Raw genomic sequence first — 18,905 nt, 5'->3', positions numbered from 1 at the left:
TATTCATTCATTTATTCGTTCGCTCGTGTGTTTGTTCATTCATTCGTTTGTTCATTCGTTCATTCATTCATTCATTCATTCATTCATTTGTTTGTTTATCTATTTGTTTATTATGTTTATTTGTTCCTCTGTTTTAAAAAATTATTATTTTCATAACGTATCGAAAAAATGTTTCTATGAAAGAGTTACGAGACAAATTTGTATCATAAAAAAAGTTTCTATTAGTTTATAGGATGAAAAATTATATCAGATGATAACTCCAGACGGTTAAAGCAAAGCGATCCCGGCCCATCACTTCTAATAGTACGTGTGTGAGAGAGTGTGTGTGTGTAATCGTTATCATCATAATAAATCATTTTCGTCGTCATCATCATCATCGAGTCATCATCATCACCACCACCATCATCATCATTATCGAGTCATCATCAATTGTATTAAGTCACGTTTTGTTTTCAATTTAAAAAAACAAAAGAAAAAAACACCGTATATTTTTGTTTTTTATCATCATCATCATCATCGTTATGGTTATGATAATGATGTATCATCATCATCCTCATCTTCCTCCTCATAATGATGATGTATTGCCATCATCATCATTATCATTTTTATGGCAATGATGATGATGATAATGGTGCTGTGATGATGACGTTTTAATGTCACTACTCGCGCGCTAATTCGGCTCTACAAAAACTACTATAAAGAAAATTAAATTATTTTTACCATTACTATTAATGTTATTATTATTGTTGTTATTTTGTTAGTAATTTTAACGTAAATTAACACTATTATTATTATTATTGTGTAAATTATGGAATAAAATGAACATCACTGCGCCTTTATTGTTATTATTAATATTTTGTTATTATTAATATTTTGTTATTATTATTATTATTATTACTATTGTTGTTGTTGTTGTTGTTGTAGAAAATAATATAATTTATTAATATTATGTAGTTACATTATTCTACAAAAGAAAAATTTGACAAAAATTAAAAAAAAATCAAAGAGAAAAAATTTCTGGCAAAATAATCTAAAGTTCAAAAAATGAAATTAGGCACACAGACATATACACATAGACACATAGACACATACACACACACATACAAAGGCACAAACTCACGCTATAAACACTCTAAGAGGCGTAAATATTTTAGTGGAGAGAAACTAGTGAAATAATGAGAGAACAAAGTGAATGCATCTTCACACGTTTAAACACGCACGCACACACGCACACACGCAGATGATACACAGCACTAAAAAGCTTATCCCCTTTTAAGCAGCATTTTCTCAACCTCCTTGTAATAGCCACTTTATAGTTACCATGGAAACCACTGCAAAAGAGTTCAAATCGTAATGGCCACTACCCAAACTGCCAACCAATCAGTGAACGACTAGCCGACCAACCAATCAACGACCAACCAATCAGTCAACTAGTAAGTCAATCAGCGTCATAACTTAAGATGTCACTCGTAATTCAGGCTGTTGTTGCTGATGATGGATTGGACTACAGACCTGGCGGTAGAGATTCTCTGGTTGACCATGTCTCCTATCGGAATGGACTTTCTACTTCCCACCGTGTACAACCCACTTGAACCAACGTGACCGACAGAAGGTTTTAAATGACCGATAGATGCAAGATGACTGCCGGAAACAAGATGGCCGCCTGATGCAAGATGGCTACCGGGAATATGATGGCTGCTAGCAGTTAGTTGATTAACAGACGGAAGATGGGAACCGGTGGCATGTTGTCCGCCACCGCTTCCGGCAGAAGAGATGTGCCTTTCTAAGATGACACTTTGAAGGTTGTTCGGTGTGCTCAATTCTTGCCTATCACTTTCCTCCTGGTTGAGCCGTTGTTGAAGTTTCTTGTACTTGCCTGTTACAATCGTCACCACTTGTTCCTGTATTGTTTGTTGTTTTTTTGTTTATTTGTTTGTTTGTTCATTCAGTTGCAAATCAAAATTATCCTTACCATACAATAAGTATTTATAAACGCAAATTAAGAATAAGGTAGGCCTATATGAGGTACGGTAAGCAGGACGACTAATGCGTGGAGACAAATTTATAACAATCTTTTCCACAGAGACTTCTCAATCAGCCTGGTATCTTTCATTATGATAAATAAATGTGTAAATAAATAACTATTACCTATCGTATTGTTTATCATAAAAGCAAAAAGAGGACCAACCGCCTCAGCCAACTGTTTCTTCAGCCTGGCAATTAAATTATGTGCACTGTCGAGCAATCTGGATTTTTCATGTGTTTCTCTTTCGAAGCTCTCTTTCAGGTCGGCCAGTTCATTGATGGATTTCTGGAGACGACGATTTTCAGAATGGAGTTCTTTTAACTTTTTCTGCTCAGCTTCTAACTCCAGTTCTAAACTTTTGCTCTGTGTGGTTGAAGTTTTTTGCTGATGTGTTAGTACTTTGTTTTTTAACTTTGGTGTTTGCTCAGCTATTTTATTGTTTATTGCTGTGCTGAGTATAAATTGTAGTTTTGGATGTTTGTGTTAGACTCGTTTTTGTTGTACACGTAATTTTGTAATGGTATATCTGTGGTTATATAATGAATCATTACAACAAAACAACACTTGTACAACAGTTCAACCTACCTTGGCTTGTGCTTTCGCAAACAATTTCCTTCCCTCTCTTAATGTTTTCTGTTCCATCTCATCCAACAACTCTCTTGTTATCTTCAAATCTTTTTCCAGTTTTTGGATGACATCATCTTTCTGTCTGATGACGTCATTGTGGTATTCCAGGGATTCCCTCAGTTGATCAGCGTCCAATCGAAATCGTTCAGTAGTTTCTTCAAGGTTTCTAAAAAATTTGAATGTCAGGGTCAGTTGACTATTAATTTGTAGTTTGCACGTATTTTTTCTCAATGTTTATATTATTTTGACAATAATAACTAAGTCCTCCACTCATATCGCCATTTGCATCACCAACCCACCTTCTAACGACATGAGAATCTTCCAGAACACCTTGCATAGAAATGAGGTCAGAGTTCAATCGTTTGACCTCATTGTTGGCCGATGTGAGGCTAAGTGACAGCTCGTTCACGGTCTGGTTCAAATCCTTAACCGTCAGTTCGGTATTTTTTCGAGTTTTTTCAGCCTACCATGAAATTTTAATTTATTGTTTCATATTAAACATATAACTTTAAATATAATAAAAATAATAAGTAGCAGCAATAATAAGAGTACTATTATATAGTACTCTTATTATTAATAGTACTAATAGTAAAAGTAGCAGTAGTAGTAGTAGCAGTACAAGCAAAAGTACATGCAGCAGTAGCTAAAATAGTAATAGTAGTAAGAGAATCAGCAAGTAGAAGTAATAATAGAAGTAGTTGTAGTAATGGTATTGAAATTACTGTTAATAGTAATATCAATTGAGATTTTCAAAGAGATGAATATTAATGAAAAAAAGACTAAAAACTGACCGCATCTAATCTGGAGCTGACATCTTCTTTCTCCATCTGCAGTTGGTTCCTCTTCCTCTCACAACTGTTCAGCTGATTTTTCAGGTCTTCCCTCATTCGATCCAGGTTCAAAATTTCCGCTTCGAAATCCTGTTTTGTTGTTTTAATTTGTTAAAAAAATAGGAAGGTAAACTCTTTATTGAAGGAAAATATGTTTGAAAAACAATGGTAATTGTATTTATTAAATTGTAAAAATTATTATAATTGCAATTTACTAAGTAACAAATTTTTTTAAAACGTTAAAATTACTTGACAAACATTAATAAACGTAGGATGACGTCATTAGTAGGCATAAACATAACAATGACGCAAGAACCTTGGTTCTGTTGAGAAGTTGCTTGTTGGACTTGAGGACCTCGTTATAGTTCTTCATGTGCATCTCAGAATCCGTCCTCATCTGCATCAGTTCTGTCTCGAATAATTTTTTGGCTCTGTTGATTTCGTTCTTGTGTTTGACTTCCAAGTCAAGTTTCTGGAGGTTGTGGTCGTCTGAAGCTTTCTGCAAGGCTTTCCTGACGTTCGGCATTGGATTATGTACAAATATCTACTTGTATATCAATCAATAAATATAATGTATTGATAAATGTATTATATTTTGTGTTTCCTAGCGTAGGTAAAAATTTCAACTAATTGCAAATGTTTGCGTCGCATGAAGTTTTCAGCATTTTGCATTCTTTCACTGTAGTTATTATTTTCACAAATAAAATCATGAAGTTAAAAAAGCAGCGAAAAAAACGTTGTCACAATGACCAGAAGAAAAACAAACCTGAGCCTCTCCATCTCATCATCTTTTGTTTTCAGCTCATTCTTGCAATCGTCCTTGACCTGTTTGACCTCTGAGGTGGCAGCATCAAATTGCCTCTGAACTTCAACCAGTGATCTTTGAAGGTCGACGAGGGTTTTGTTCTGACTGATCACCTCTTTTTCAATTTGTGCCTTCTGGTTCATGACGTTTTGAATTTGTATTTTCAATTCCTCGTTCAGCTCCTTCTGTTCTTTGTACCTCTCTGTCGTTTCGTTCGTTGGTTAGTTACTTTAATCTATGACGATGTTTTCATTCAATCAACGATATGCAGATATTTCTATTAAATTTTTGATAGCTCGTTGCTTTTTCACTCAGAACTAAACAGATGTTTCCATGAATCAATAACAAGACGGACTCTTACTATTAATAATAACAACGAGGACTTTGTTTTCTATATGAAAAAAAATTTTTGTGAACCTTTAAAATAAAAACAAAAACAACATTAAAAAGATAACTACTGATACAAAAACAATGGAAATAATAAAAGGTGAAGACATTGAAACATTTGCAATACCGTCAGATATCTTCAACTCCCTGGCCAGAGTCTCGCTCCTGTCACTGAGGCCGGCGTGTTGAGTCTTCAACTTATTCAGTTCATTGTTCAGCTTATTCTGGCTGCTCTCGAAATTTCCAGAAACCACGAGAACCTCTTCGAACTGATGGCGGAGTTCAGCTTTCTCCGTCTCTACCTGCTTCAACTGCTTGCTCAGGTCCGCGCACTGATTCTTGTACTGGAGTTGCGACAACGGTGATACACCTTACTACTACTACTATAGTCGTCATTGACTAATATTATTATTATTGAGTTATTGGTGCTACTGCTACTACTACTGTTACTGCTGCTACTACTAGTAATACTACTACTTCTACTTCTACTTCTACTTCTACTACTACAACCACACTGACCCTTTCAATTTCCTCTTGCAGTTCCTTCATTTCAAACAAAAGTTTCGAGTTATCCTTCTCCAGTTTGGCACTTCGCTTGTGCTGGACCGACAGTTCGTTCTCGGCCTCGGTTATTCGTGTAAGTAGTTTTTTCCTTTTGGTAGTTTACGTGTTAGATTTAATAAGATTTAAAATATTTGTAAATGTTGAAAAATAAAACGCGTAAAACTCCTAAAACGAAACATGATTCACAAAAACACAAACTTTTGCGTTTCTATTTCTTCGAGACTTAGAGCCAGATCGCTTTCAAATTTGGCTTTCAGTGAATTTACTTCAGACTGAAGTTTTTGAATTTGAGTGAGGAGTAGCTGTTTGGATTGTTGTTCGTCTTCGAGAAGTGATCTGCAGTTGTCCAACTCCAGTTGCAAGTTGTTCACGTTCAACAACATCTGTGGTCGAAACTGCGGCATTCGTTGGATTCATTGCAAGTTAATCGAGTAGGTTGTTTGAATGAAAGTTTTTTTAAATTATTATTTCAACAAAAATACAAAACAAAAATGTTTAAATATTTGTATCGACAACGCCAACAAAGAAGTACACAGCGTTTTAAAATACTGTGTCAAGTATGACAAACATTACAACACCGACCATAATTTTACAGTTTCAACATCGCCATAATAACTGTTATCCATCGATCAATAATCACCATCACGAAACACCGCAAAACTCATCCTCACAGATTCCGCTTCTTCCAGCGAACTCTGCAAACTTTCCATCTCTCTCACAAACTTCGATCTATCTCTCATGAAATTATCATTGGCAGATTCCAGTTGTTTCACTTTCGATTGCATTTCTCCGTTATCGTGCATCAGTTTCGATTTAAGAGCTGCAAGTTCTTGAAGCTGTTTGGCCTTTTCGTCGTTTTCTAACTTTAAGCGGCGGTTTTCTGTTTCGAAATTTGCCAACCTGGCTTCAACTTGGCCCTGCAACGTGTGATAACAAATGGCAAAAGGATTGGTGCACTCAACAACTTTGATTTAATGATGTTATATAGTATTGTTTGTGTCCATACAGATCATAGATATGGAATCTTTTTATTCGTTTAAAGTTTTAACTAGCAAAAAAATCACTCTTTAAAAAAATGAAGAAAATATATTTAAAAAAAAATAAAACTATTCATGCAAGAAAATAAAATATGTATGAAACAACCTTAGCAGATTTTACAAGTTCAATTGAGTTGTTCAACTCGCCGATCTCCGCGAGCAAATTTCTTTTATCAGACTCACACCTTCATCAGTGGTGCAAGATCATTTGTGTGTGTTCGTTCGTTCGTTTGTTTGTTTGTGTATGTGTGTTTGTATGTGTGTATGTATGTGCGCTATTGACTGTCTTTTCGTGTGTGTATGTGTGTGTGTGCATTTAATAGCGCATTTGAATCGATGTGTCTGTGTGTGTTTGGGTGTGTGGTGTTCGAACAAGCATTTGTGCACTGAAACAAGTACATTTTAATCCAAAACATAAGATAAAATGTATCTTAGATATATTATACTTAGTATATACTATACATAGAAGAATCGAGAGTGCGCATTTTGAACAAGGTAGAAAAAGAACTTCAAAAGAAAGTAAAAAAAAAACTAAAAAAAACTTTGCCAGTTTGAAAGCAAACACCTGAAGTTTCAAACAATGGCGTGAACACCAGGCAGAACAGAGAAATTCAAAGGTAAAATTTTTACGAACAGTACACAGAACTACTTTTAATCTGCCTGATAAAATTTGCCCCAGTTTGCGTATCAGCAACGAACTCTGGCGCGCCACACGTTTCAGCAATCATGTTCAGCCAGCTACATACAACTTTAAATAAAAAAGACTATAGATATGCATAATATGAAATGAACTAACAGGTAAACAAGCACAAAAGATGACACACAACAGATATGAATGTCAAAATAACCTCAAAAATCCAATGAACGTATTTATTAACGTATGTAGAAATAGAAAATTTTAATAAACAAAAAGTGACAGAAAATCATTTAGGTCAAAGGTCATACTTATTCTTCTGCCTGTTGGCTTGCTCCCACTGCTCCGACATGGAGTTCAGCGCTTCGTTCATCTTCTTCTTGTACGTTACTTCCAGCGACTCGTTCGAATCCAACATGGCGTCCAATTCCTGTTTCAGCCTCAGCAATTCTTGGTCTTTGGTCCGCAGTAGATCAAACTGAATTGATGGTTTTGTGAGAGGTTTTGTTATTACGAACGTTTAACGGTAATTTTTTGCAAAAACAATCTGCATTTCTTTACTCTATTTTGTATTTTGTGTTTCAATTTCAGTTATCAAAAAGACATTTCAACAACATTTCAACAGGTGGTTAGAAGAGAAAACTACTACTACAACGACGACGACAACTTTTACTACTACTACTACTACTACTACTTCTACTACTACTACTACTAATAATAATAATAATAATATAGATAAAAACCGACATGGACGGAGCTGTTCCTCTGCATCTCATCATATTGTTCATTTTGAAGCTGCATCTCATCAGTTAGGTATTTCACCTCTTGCTCAGCCTTCAGGAAAAAAATTGTACCGACAACTTTTCAAGTAATTAATTAAATAACTAAGTAATTAATTAAATAACTAAGTAATTAATTAATTAACTATGTAAGTAATTAATTAAGTAACTAAGTGATTGAATAATGCTATATTTTACAATTCTCTCTTCAGAATTCCTCTCAGAGGAATCAGCCAAAACTAACACATAGAGTACGTAGATGTACACACGCACACACACACACACACACGCACGCACACGCACACACGTTGCATGTGATAGGTGGAGATCTTATTGCGTTCGAACTCGGTCACTAAGACGTAACGTAAACGAAATTTTGATGATGGTGGCGATAATTGGTATTGGTGGCCACCTGGAGTCTGGCTTGTTTCTCAGCCTCCAATGCTTCTTCCAAGGATTTTATTTTCAACTGTTTGAAAAAAATTTATTCAATTTTAGGTAATTTCTTTAATAATAAAATCAAGAAAGAGTGTAGTTTACTTGCTTTTTTATGGTTTTATTAAAGGTCTGGCAAAACTATTTCGTTTTTTATTCATTTTTTGACTTTATTTCTCTTTTTCTCTCTCCCTTCCTCTTGCTCTCCCTGTCCTTCTACTTCTTTTTCTCTTACTTTTTCAACATATTCACTCAATCAATCAATTTCTCTCTCTCTCTTTCTCTATCTCCATCTCCCTCTCTTTTCATCCTTTTCTCTTACAACATATTCATTTATTCGTACGCATAAGTTTATTAATTGATTCAGTTTTTGTCTCATCTGTCTAACTGGACAAAAGTTCACTCATTCAATCATGCATCCATTCATTCATTCACTAATTTATTTCTTCATTCATTCACTCTTTCACATTCATTCATTCGTTTATCCATCTATCCATCATTCAGTTTTCCTCCCACCTCAAGTCTATTGGAGGTATCGGGACTGAGGCCTCTGTATATTTGGTACCTCTGGCTACCGACGATGTCGAAGTTATCAGCCTGATCATTGGGTACGTAATCCACGTTTCTGATTGGTCCATTCAAATAAAAAAATGAATGAATGATTAATTGAATGTGTTGATAGATTGCTTGCTTGATTGCTTGCTTAATTGATTGATTGATTAAGTGATTGATGGACAATAAGTAAATAATAAATACATACATAAACATATATATATATATATATATATATATATATATATATATATATATATATATATATATATAAATTTTAATATTTAAATCATGAAAATAAATATTTATTCAATTATTTGTTCCATTTAATAATTTAAATGGTATAAAATTAATAAAATTAGGAATACACAAAAATTCGCTCTCCACCTTTTAACGACCTTCTTCGTTAACTTGTACTCGGACTCAGACATCCTTAAATCGATCAATCAATCAATTAATCAATCAATCAATCAATCAATCAATCAATCAATCAATCAATCAATCAATCAATCAATCAATCAATCAATCAATCAATCAATCAATCAATCAATCAATCAATCAATCAATCAATCAATCAATCAATCAATCAATCAATCAATCAATCAATCAATCAATCAATCAATCAATCAATCAATCAATCAATCAATCAATCAATCAATCAATCAATCAATCAATCAATCAATCAATCAATCAATCAATCAATCAATCAATCAATCAATCAATCAATCAATCAATCAATCAATCAATCAATCAATCAATCAATCAATCAATCAATCAATCAATCAATCAATCAATCAATCAATCAATCAATCAATTAATCAATCAATCAATCAACCAATCAATCAACAAACCAACCAATCAATCAATCAATCAGGTTATCTATCCGTCTGTATAACCTAATACAACACATCCACCAACCAATCACCTGAACAACTTTTAATGGGGTGCCAAAATTTCACGGAAGGCCCTCGGAAATCCACCAGTAAATAAAATTTACTTAACAATAAACAATATTAATTATTATTGATATTATTATTGTTTTTATTGATTAATTTATTTTTTATGTTATTTTATATAGGCATATATTTATAGATGCAACAACGAATTATATATAATTTTCTAATATATATATATATATATATATATATATAATTTATACATAAATAAATTTATACATAAACAACTATTGCAACACTAGTACGAAATAATTAGTATAAATGAATGAATGAATGAATGAATGAATGAAAGAAAGAAAAAAGGATAACTAAATGAATAAATGTTTCATTCACTCACTCACTCGAGACTAACTCAACTTCTCTATTATTTTATTCCTCCATCCCATGCCATACTCGTGCAGAAACATTGCCCCGGCGTTATAAACATTAACACTTATTTTGCACGTACATGTCTTAACACACATACACATACAAAAATATATGTACATCTAAATATGTGTGTGTAAGCCTATGTGTTTGTTTGTTTGTGTGTGTATGTGTCTATGTGTGTGTGTGTTTGTGTGTGTGTGCGCGTCTGTGTGTGTGTTGTATGTATGTATGTGTGTGTGTGTGTGTGTGTGTGTGTGTGTACGTGCGATATACAAAGTATACCAATAAATAATCTATGAATAATAATTTATTATGCGTGTGATATAAATATACCAAAGATTCTATATTTTTGTGTGCCTATACCTTTAAATTTATTTATTCAATGTTTTTAAAAAATGATCTTTTCCAATAAGTGCTATAAAAATGTTTTACTAGTATAATTAATGTGTGTGTGGGTGTGTGTTTGGGTGTGTGTAAGTGCAAATGTATGTGCGTGTATGCTTGCACGTGATTCTGTGTAGATCTGAGTAGTTTATTTATACGTCTTTTGTGTATGTACGTGTGTTTGAATGTACGTGTGTGCGTGCATAATTGTGCGTGCGTGTGCACGTGTATGTATGTATATGTGTGTATATGTATGTGTGTATATATGTGTATATGTGTGTGTGCATGTGTAAGTATGCATTGTTTTTATCATTATGTGCAATTTTTGTGTTGTTATTGTTCAATGATTCTCTAGCTACTCAACATTCATACTTTACATCACGCTATATTAACAATTTATAATTCATAATAACTCTATAAAATATTAACAATGACGATGATGAGGATGACGATGATGAGGAAGAAGAAGACGAAGCAGAAGATGACGATGATGAAGATGATGATGATGACGAAAAATGTTCATACTAATGATGTGTTCATCAAAATGATAGGCAGAACCGAGAATAAGAAAAACAAACAAGAAAGAACAAAATTTAAAAATGAGTTGAGATATAAATAACATATGCATATACATGCGCATACTTATACATGTAGGCCCTATATATAGTATATTTATACATATATATATATATATATATGTGTGTGTGCGTGTGCGTGTGAATATATGTGTGGATGTGTGTGTGTTTATTTATTATGTACAGTTGATTAATTTATATAGCGTAGTTTTTCTTAAAGCAATTGCCGAAGAAATATAATAATGTTGTGTGTACTTTGTATGTACTTTGTACATATGTGTACGTCTATTTTTGTAATAATTGTTGCATTTGTATCAAATGCCCACACACTCACTCACTCACTCACTCACTCACTCACTCACTCACTCACTCACTCACTCACTCACTCACTCACTCACTCACTCACTCACTCACTCACTCACTCACTCACTCACTCATTCACTCACTCACTCATTCACTCACTCACTCACTCACTCACCCACTCACTCATTCATTCATTCATCTTACATACAATCATTTATTCGTTCATCTGTTGATTCTTTCATTTATTCATTCCATCGATCATTAATTATTTAATTCGTTCATTTATCATTTTTATGCTCTGTTTTGTATTTATTAGTTCACTCTTTCATTCATCTGACTGCTTCCAATTCAATGTCTTAAAAACAAAAATAATTATTTATTTTCTGTTACATTTTTTCATTCATTCATTCATTCATTCATTCATTCATTCATTCATTCATTCATTCATTCATTCATTCATTCATTCATTCATTCATTCATTCATTCATTCATTCATTCATTCATTCATTCATTCATTCATTCATTCATTCATTCATTCATTCATTCATTCATTCATTCATTCATTCATTCATTCATTCATTCATTCATTCATTCATTCATTCATTCATTCATTCATTCATTCATTCATTCATTCATTCATTCATTCATTCATTCATTCATTCATTCATTCATTCATTCATTCATTCATTCATTCATTCATTCATTCATTCATTCATTCATTCATTCATTCATTCATTCATTCATTCATTCATTCATTCATTCATTCATTCATTCATTCATTCATTATCTCGTGAGTCTTTCTTTCGTTCATTTTCTTAGCTCAACTCACAACGCAGCCTGTCATTCGACGTAGCGCAAGAACCGAGTTCGACTGCAGGACAAACCCTATAGCGGACGCAGTTGGTTTTTCAATGTATTTATTCATCATTTGGGCGTTTTTTTGGCGTAATTTTTACTTTTAACGCTTTAAGACTACTTGTTCATCTCTTTCTTCATTCCTCACTTCATCCTTAACTCTCACAATCTTTCACACTCTCTCTCTCACCCACCTCTCTCTTTTTATTCTTATCTCCCACCTCAGTTATGATCTCCTGGAAACGTCATCATCGTATTTCAGCAAATAACACTGGTAACCAGGTAATCCAAACTACATCCAAAAACATCATGGCTAGTATATATTTCTTTACTTACACCATAATAAAAAACTAAACATTACCATAATACCCTTTCTATCCTACCTCACTATCTCACTATTTTTATCGACAACGCTTTCCTCTTCATATTTTTTAAATTTTTTTATCTTTATTTATTCTCTCAATCCCAATCTTTCTTTTCTTTTTTTACCCTTTTGCTGTTTCTCTCTCTCTCTCTCTCTCTCTTTCCTTTTTATCTCTATGCATCTCACTATATCAATTTCTGTACGTTTTTCTGTCTCTCTCTCTCTCTCTTTCTCTCTCTGTTTGTTTATTTCTTTGTCTGTATCTCCCTCTCCTCATTCCATTTTTTTCTCTCTTTTTCTCTTTCCCTTCCATGCTTTCTCACTCCTACCCCCTTGCTCTTTTATGTACTCTTAGTTTTTGTTATAGCAAGTAACTTCTTCCTTATCTCTGGTCTACTTCACGCAAAGTTGCAGCAGTGGTACTTGAGGTTATTGTACATAAAATACGATCAACTAACAACTAACAACATACAGTCAGCGACTTAAACGATGAATTAATCAATTAATTAATTGATAAATCACATAATTGGTCATTCAATTTATCAATCAATCAAACGATGAATGAATCAACCCTTCAATAATCAATTAATCAATCATTTCTGAGTTCTTGATGCGTAAAGTTTGTGAACAGCGAAGAAAAAAACACAATAGATAAACTTGTGCCTTGTTGATTCAATATTTCAAATATGCTAAGAACACGTTCTGCTTAGTTTCGTTGGCAATTTTCTTTTTCCTGAAGTATTTCAATCCGGTTGGGGCGGGTTTATTTTCACATTGCAACAGAAACGAAAACTTCCATTTGAATATGTTATAAAAAAAATGTTTAGCCTTCGACTTTTCAATATCAAAACGATACACAATAAATTTTTTTAAATAATTTACTTGCATAATTATCGTGTTTGTGTGTGTGTGTGTGTGTGTGTGTGTGTGTGTGTGTGTGTGTGTGTGTGTGATGGTTTTGTGCTAATTCTCAGTTTAAAAGTTATCCTTTACAAATCAACAAGAAAACAAACTACCAAGTTTACCAAAACAAACATCAACTTCATTTTTCAAATTTCAAATTTCTAAACTAAATTTAAAAAAACAAACATACACCAATATACAAGCGAATTCACAAACATACAATAACATACAAACACACAAACAAACAAACAATAATGCAGACATACATAACCAAAAACACATCGATATATACAATCAGACCAACATTCACATGACCCCATAAATATTTATACAAAAGTATGATCTGACGTTTCATACCAAAACACACCAAAATTAAAAAAAATAAAAAAAAAAATAATATACAAACGCAAGCAAAACACACAAACCAATACAATCATGTATACAATTTATAAAACACATATATTCACTTAATATGTATTTTAAGTATATGTAAATAAAAAGAAGAATATACAATCTAAAATTTACAAATACATACAAAATTGTTGAATACTTAGAGAGTACTACACACACACACACACACACACACACACACACACACACACACACACACACACACACACACACACCACACACATACATACACACACGCACGCACGCACACACACACAAATTTTTAAACAACATCTGTACTAAAAGATTGCCTTGAAGTAATAATGTTTTGCTTGCGATATCACCATCATATGAGTATTGCTGCACACACACACATACACACAAACACACACCACACACACACGCACGCACGCACCACACACACACATACACACTTTTTTTTATATTATTATAGAAACGCATTAACCATAATAATCAAGTAATCAGAAACATTAGAGAATAGTAATGTATAAACGAGTGGTTGAAGTGATGATGTATTTATTTCAATGAGTATTGCTGCACACACACACATACACACAAACACACACGCACGCACGCACCACACACACACATACACACTTTTTCTTATATTATTATAGAAACGCATTAACCATAGTAATCAAGTAATCAGAAACATTAGAGAATAGTAATGTATAAAAGAGTGGTTGAAGTAATGATGTATTTATTTCAATACAATTGTTAGCGAATTTGCTTTGCATGTGTGTGTAGTATATGTATTGGGGAATATTTGAGAATAACTGTGAACTATATTTATATATTTATTCTTTATATATATATATGTGTGTGTGTGTGTTTGTGTCTATGTGTGTGTATGACTTTGTGTGTTTGTCTGTGTGCGTTTGAATTGTACTTACATAGATTCTGAATAGAAGTGCTAATATCGCTGATAGCATTTTAGTTTTTATTGTAAGTTTTTATGTGTATTATGTAAAAACCTGTGTGTTTGTGTGTGTGATTGTGTGTGTGTGTGTGTGTGTGTGTGTGTGTGTGTGTGTGTGTGTGTGTGTGTGTGTGTGTGAGTACTTGATAAGTACTGGTATTAATTTGAGAAGTATTTCGACCGGGCATTAAAGCAGCAGTACCATTTGATTATAAAGTAGTGAGTGTTATAAATTTCTGTTTCTTAGTAGCATTGAGGGTTCTTTTTCAGAATAATTAGTTAATAATTAATATAATTATAATCAATAATTAATTAAAATTATTCTTTGCAGTAAATTACTTCGAGAAAATATTATCTATTCACTCTAGTATATGCTTTTATTTATTGGTGCTATGCCATATCACATCACAGCATATGTTATCTACTAATCAATCAAGTTAGAAACCCAACTACAGCAGCAGAACACACACCAATATAAAGCTCTGCAAATTTTGTTGCCTGTTTGGTGATTAATTATTTTTCTTTGTATTGTTTTTACTTTTTTCGTTTTGTATTTGTTTCTTCATTTTGTTTTGTATGTATTTTGTTTATTAATATATTTATTTATCTAATTAGACGTTCGTTTTATTTTTTTTACTATTATTCATCCAATCGTTACTCCTCTTTCTCTTGATGTACCTTTTGTTTTTTAGTTATTTCTCTCTCTCCCTCTCTTTCTCCCTCTCTTTCTCTTTTTCCCTCTCTCTCTCTCTCACTCGTTCTTTCTCTCATTTCCACTCTATTATGATTTTTCTAATTTCAAATTTTTTTTTTCTCTCTCTCTTTCTCTCTTTCCGTATAATAATTTTCCTTCCCAGCCAACTTCAGCATTTCTTCAAACGAAGGTTATGTCCTGAAAATGTTGCATTTCTTTCTTGCCCCATATAATATTTCCATCTCTGTATATTCCAATATCGATGCCAACGTGAGCTGAAGAGAAAACAACAGGATCATGTAACGAACAGGTGCGTAACCAAGGGGGTTGGGGTGCTAGCCTACACCCAAACGTTAAATTTTGTCAGGGTTAAAGTTAAATTTTATCAAATCTTTATATAAAAGTTATAGCAAAATGGTTGCTGACTCTTTAAAGTAGCTAAATTTGAAAAAATCTCTTGGCTGTAATACGAAGTTTAGTTCAAAGTAAATAAAATATCGTCTGCATTTTGTAATAATTTTGTATTAACTTACTTAATTTCTTTCAAAACAATTTCAGTCTATGCTACTGTTGGTTAATAAAATCGATCAGTTAAACACGACCAAGCTAAATAGAGAATAAATCTTGCTTATTAAATCAAATTTCATTTGATATCTTTGGAGCTGCGATTTTTTTTTATAAAAATTGACGATTTAGAATTGTATGTCCAAACATTTATGAAAGATTACAAATATAAATCTGACCTTTTTGAATGAAGTGTTATTACATACATATCAACATAGCGAAACCCATCCTATTAAATGCTTCAGGCGGTCTGGCGAACGAAATTTCATTGTCACGTTAAATGCCTTAGTTGCCCAATCACGATCATATCTTGGATTTAAATTTTTGCTGATAGAAAAGACTAATTCGTAAAGAACTAGAGAATAAAATAAAAATGAACGATGAAATTATCAAACCGCATCATCAAATTACGTCGTATCATCTAATTATACAACTATCAAATAGTATCAAATGAGTTTCGGATGGTAACTCCTACAGAAATCCACCAATTACACAATGACGCGTATCAAACCAACAGTAAAACCGTTCCTAACAATAGTGTGACGCTTTACAAACAACAACAAATTGTTAGTATCAAAGCAATCATAACTTTGAACAAATGTTACAAACATTTGGCCCGGTGTCTTATCATTAAAAATCAGATAAATTATTTATATGAACAAGCTTACAAGTGGAGCTTATAAGTCGTTGCCACTTTACCAACATTTTATTTCGTCCTTACTGGTGAACTATTAAATTCGTTAATCAACCCGACAGTTTTTCGCATTTTAACACTAACACTGGCAACACGTTGTGCTATATGATCATCGAAAATCTTGAAGACAATTGAAAATAAAAATATAGAGTAAAATAATATAGACATAATTTTGTTAGGACAACAAATTTTTATATACTGAAAAATACCTAAAATACACAAATGAATAAAGCGCGGAAAATTAGTATCATCGCGAAAGTATCGCAACTCTATCTGACGAACGGAGAATTACAAATTTTAACTACGAAGCGAACAAAGCCAAAGGCATCCGGACGTTTTAAAAAAATGCAACACAGTATCAAATTTGTATTCTCAATTTTATTACATTTTTAAAATCATTTATTTAAACAGTACACTAAAAATGAATTAGTACATTGAAAAAGTTAACTTTCTTAATAAAAAATTATTTACAACGCGCTAAAAAGAAGTTTAAACGGTTGTAACCATCTGAAGAATACACTTCGACTCGTCAATTTTTGACGAAACAATTATTTTCTGCTTGCTGGATTCGCACCCGTAAATGTCATCCCCGTCGATGTCAGTGATACCGAAAAATGTTCTTAAACTAGTTCGCCATTTCTTCCGCGAGCCACTTACTCTGTGGTCGTTGCCGTCATTGCTGTTGTCGTTGGTGGTGGCACTGACGGTGGCATTGTCGACGTGATTTAAGTTGGCCACGCTGTCAAATCTAGCGATATTGGTGTCGGGCCTGTCAGAACGACGCCTGGTAAACAACCTCGCACATAACCACCTCCTCCTGGGAGTTTCCACATCTTTAGCCCCACTACCATCATCATCGACACTGTGTTGGCGTTTGTTGGCTTTTGATATAAAAACATCCACTTTCATACGTTTGGCTCTACCGGATTTCTGATTGCCTCGAGACACGACGTACCCCCTTCTTGAAACGTTATCGCAGACCAGGTACCGGTCCTTCTGGGAGTCAGTGAAAATAAATGAGACCTGCTTCTCCATACTTCTTTGAAAATCTGTGCAAGTAGAATTGAAAATATGATGGAATTTCGTTACTACATGTCGTTAATTCATTAAACATTTAATTCATCTAAAAATCGATACACCATGATGACAAAACCGTAGACAATGCAAATTAAAAAATCGAAATACGACACAAATTTCTACACCACAAACAACGGCCAACCTTTATAAAATCCTTTAATTTCTCAGCAAATTTTAAAAACATACAAAATTACACGGCGAATTCTGTAGCTTAAATAGAAATTTCCGAGTTATACAAATAAACTAAATGACTACAATGACTACAATAAATAACTATCTAATCACCTACAACATCAATACATAAATTTGTATATATATATATATATATATATCACAAATTATACACAAATTAGGGAAGGATAGGTATTGATACAATATACAATAATACGGTGTAAGTGTTAAAAAGTTCGAAACGGAAAAGTTACTACCACAACATTTTTGGGATGGTCACATGCAGTAAGCTAGAGAAAATTTTAAAATGGAGACTACTTCAAATTATTTTGCGCGTCTGTATGTGCGTGTTGTGCGTGTATGTCCGCGTGTGCGTGTTCGTATGCGTGTCTGTGTGTGACTGTTATGACTGCTCATCATGAGCTCGATCACAGTCATCCTGCCTTATTAATTGTTGTTTTTGGGAAGCAAATAAAAGTTTCGTTTCGTTTATTGTATTGATACAACCATGGATATATCCATGGATACATCATGCAATACGGTGTAGGTGTTATAAAGTTCGAAACGGAAAAATAACTACTACAACATTTTTGGGATGGTCACATACGGTCAGCCAGAGTAAATTTTAAAACGGTAACTACTTCAATTTGTTTTGCGCGTCTGTATGTCGTCATCAACATCGTCACTTAGAATATTCTTTAAATCCCTTGAAATCCTCCAACATAAACAAAACCTTGCAATAAAAGAACGCACTTTATATTAACATTAATGACGTCATTTCGGGTCTTGGTATAAAATTGATGACGAAAGTACAAACTAAATTTTCGATTATTATTTTAGTTGAATCTAGTTTAAAAAATGAAATACTAGATTTAGAAGAGTGATTTTATGTGTAATAGATAACAAAAATTGGAGTTATTGAAAAAAACCTGCTAACCCATCCCTATTTGTGTGTTTTGTTTACTTTTACTCTTAACAACAATTCAAATA

At 33.1% G+C, this 18,905-nt stretch overlaps 2 protein-coding genes across 2 annotated transcripts; both read right to left on the bottom strand.

Moving 5' to 3' along the window:
- Window positions 1-472: 472 nt before the first annotated feature.
- Window positions 473-4,422, bottom strand: HELRODRAFT_99227 (hypothetical protein). The gene is made up of 8 exons (XM_009018557.1): window positions 4,228-4,422; window positions 3,800-3,982; window positions 3,445-3,573; window positions 2,953-3,116; window positions 2,612-2,819; window positions 2,189-2,389; window positions 577-1,901; window positions 473-530 (listed from the first exon to the last, which is right to left on the bottom strand). The coding sequence occupies exons 1-7, from the start codon at window positions 4,261-4,263 to the stop codon at window positions 1,464-1,466; spliced, it is 1,359 nt and encodes a 452-aa protein (XP_009016805.1). The 5' UTR covers window positions 4,264-4,422; the 3' UTR covers window positions 473-530; window positions 577-1,463.
- A 12,603-nt stretch (window positions 4,423-17,025) lies between these two features.
- Window positions 17,026-18,856, bottom strand: HELRODRAFT_191489 (hypothetical protein; the record flags this gene model as incomplete). Its single annotated transcript, XM_009018556.1, has 2 exons — window positions 17,026-17,716; window positions 18,853-18,856. 2 exons carry the CDS (start codon window positions 18,854-18,856, stop codon window positions 17,157-17,159), a joined length of 564 nt encoding a protein of 187 aa, XP_009016804.1. The 3' UTR covers window positions 17,026-17,156.
- Window positions 18,857-18,905: the final 49 nt, after the last annotated feature.

Source organism: Helobdella robusta (genome assembly GCF_000326865.2).
Source record: "Helobdella robusta unplaced genomic scaffold HELROscaffold_22, whole genome shotgun sequence".
Taxonomy (NCBI): Eukaryota; Metazoa; Annelida; class Clitellata; order Rhynchobdellida; family Glossiphoniidae; genus Helobdella; species Helobdella robusta.
This window is presented reverse-complemented; position numbering and strand designations above follow the sequence as displayed.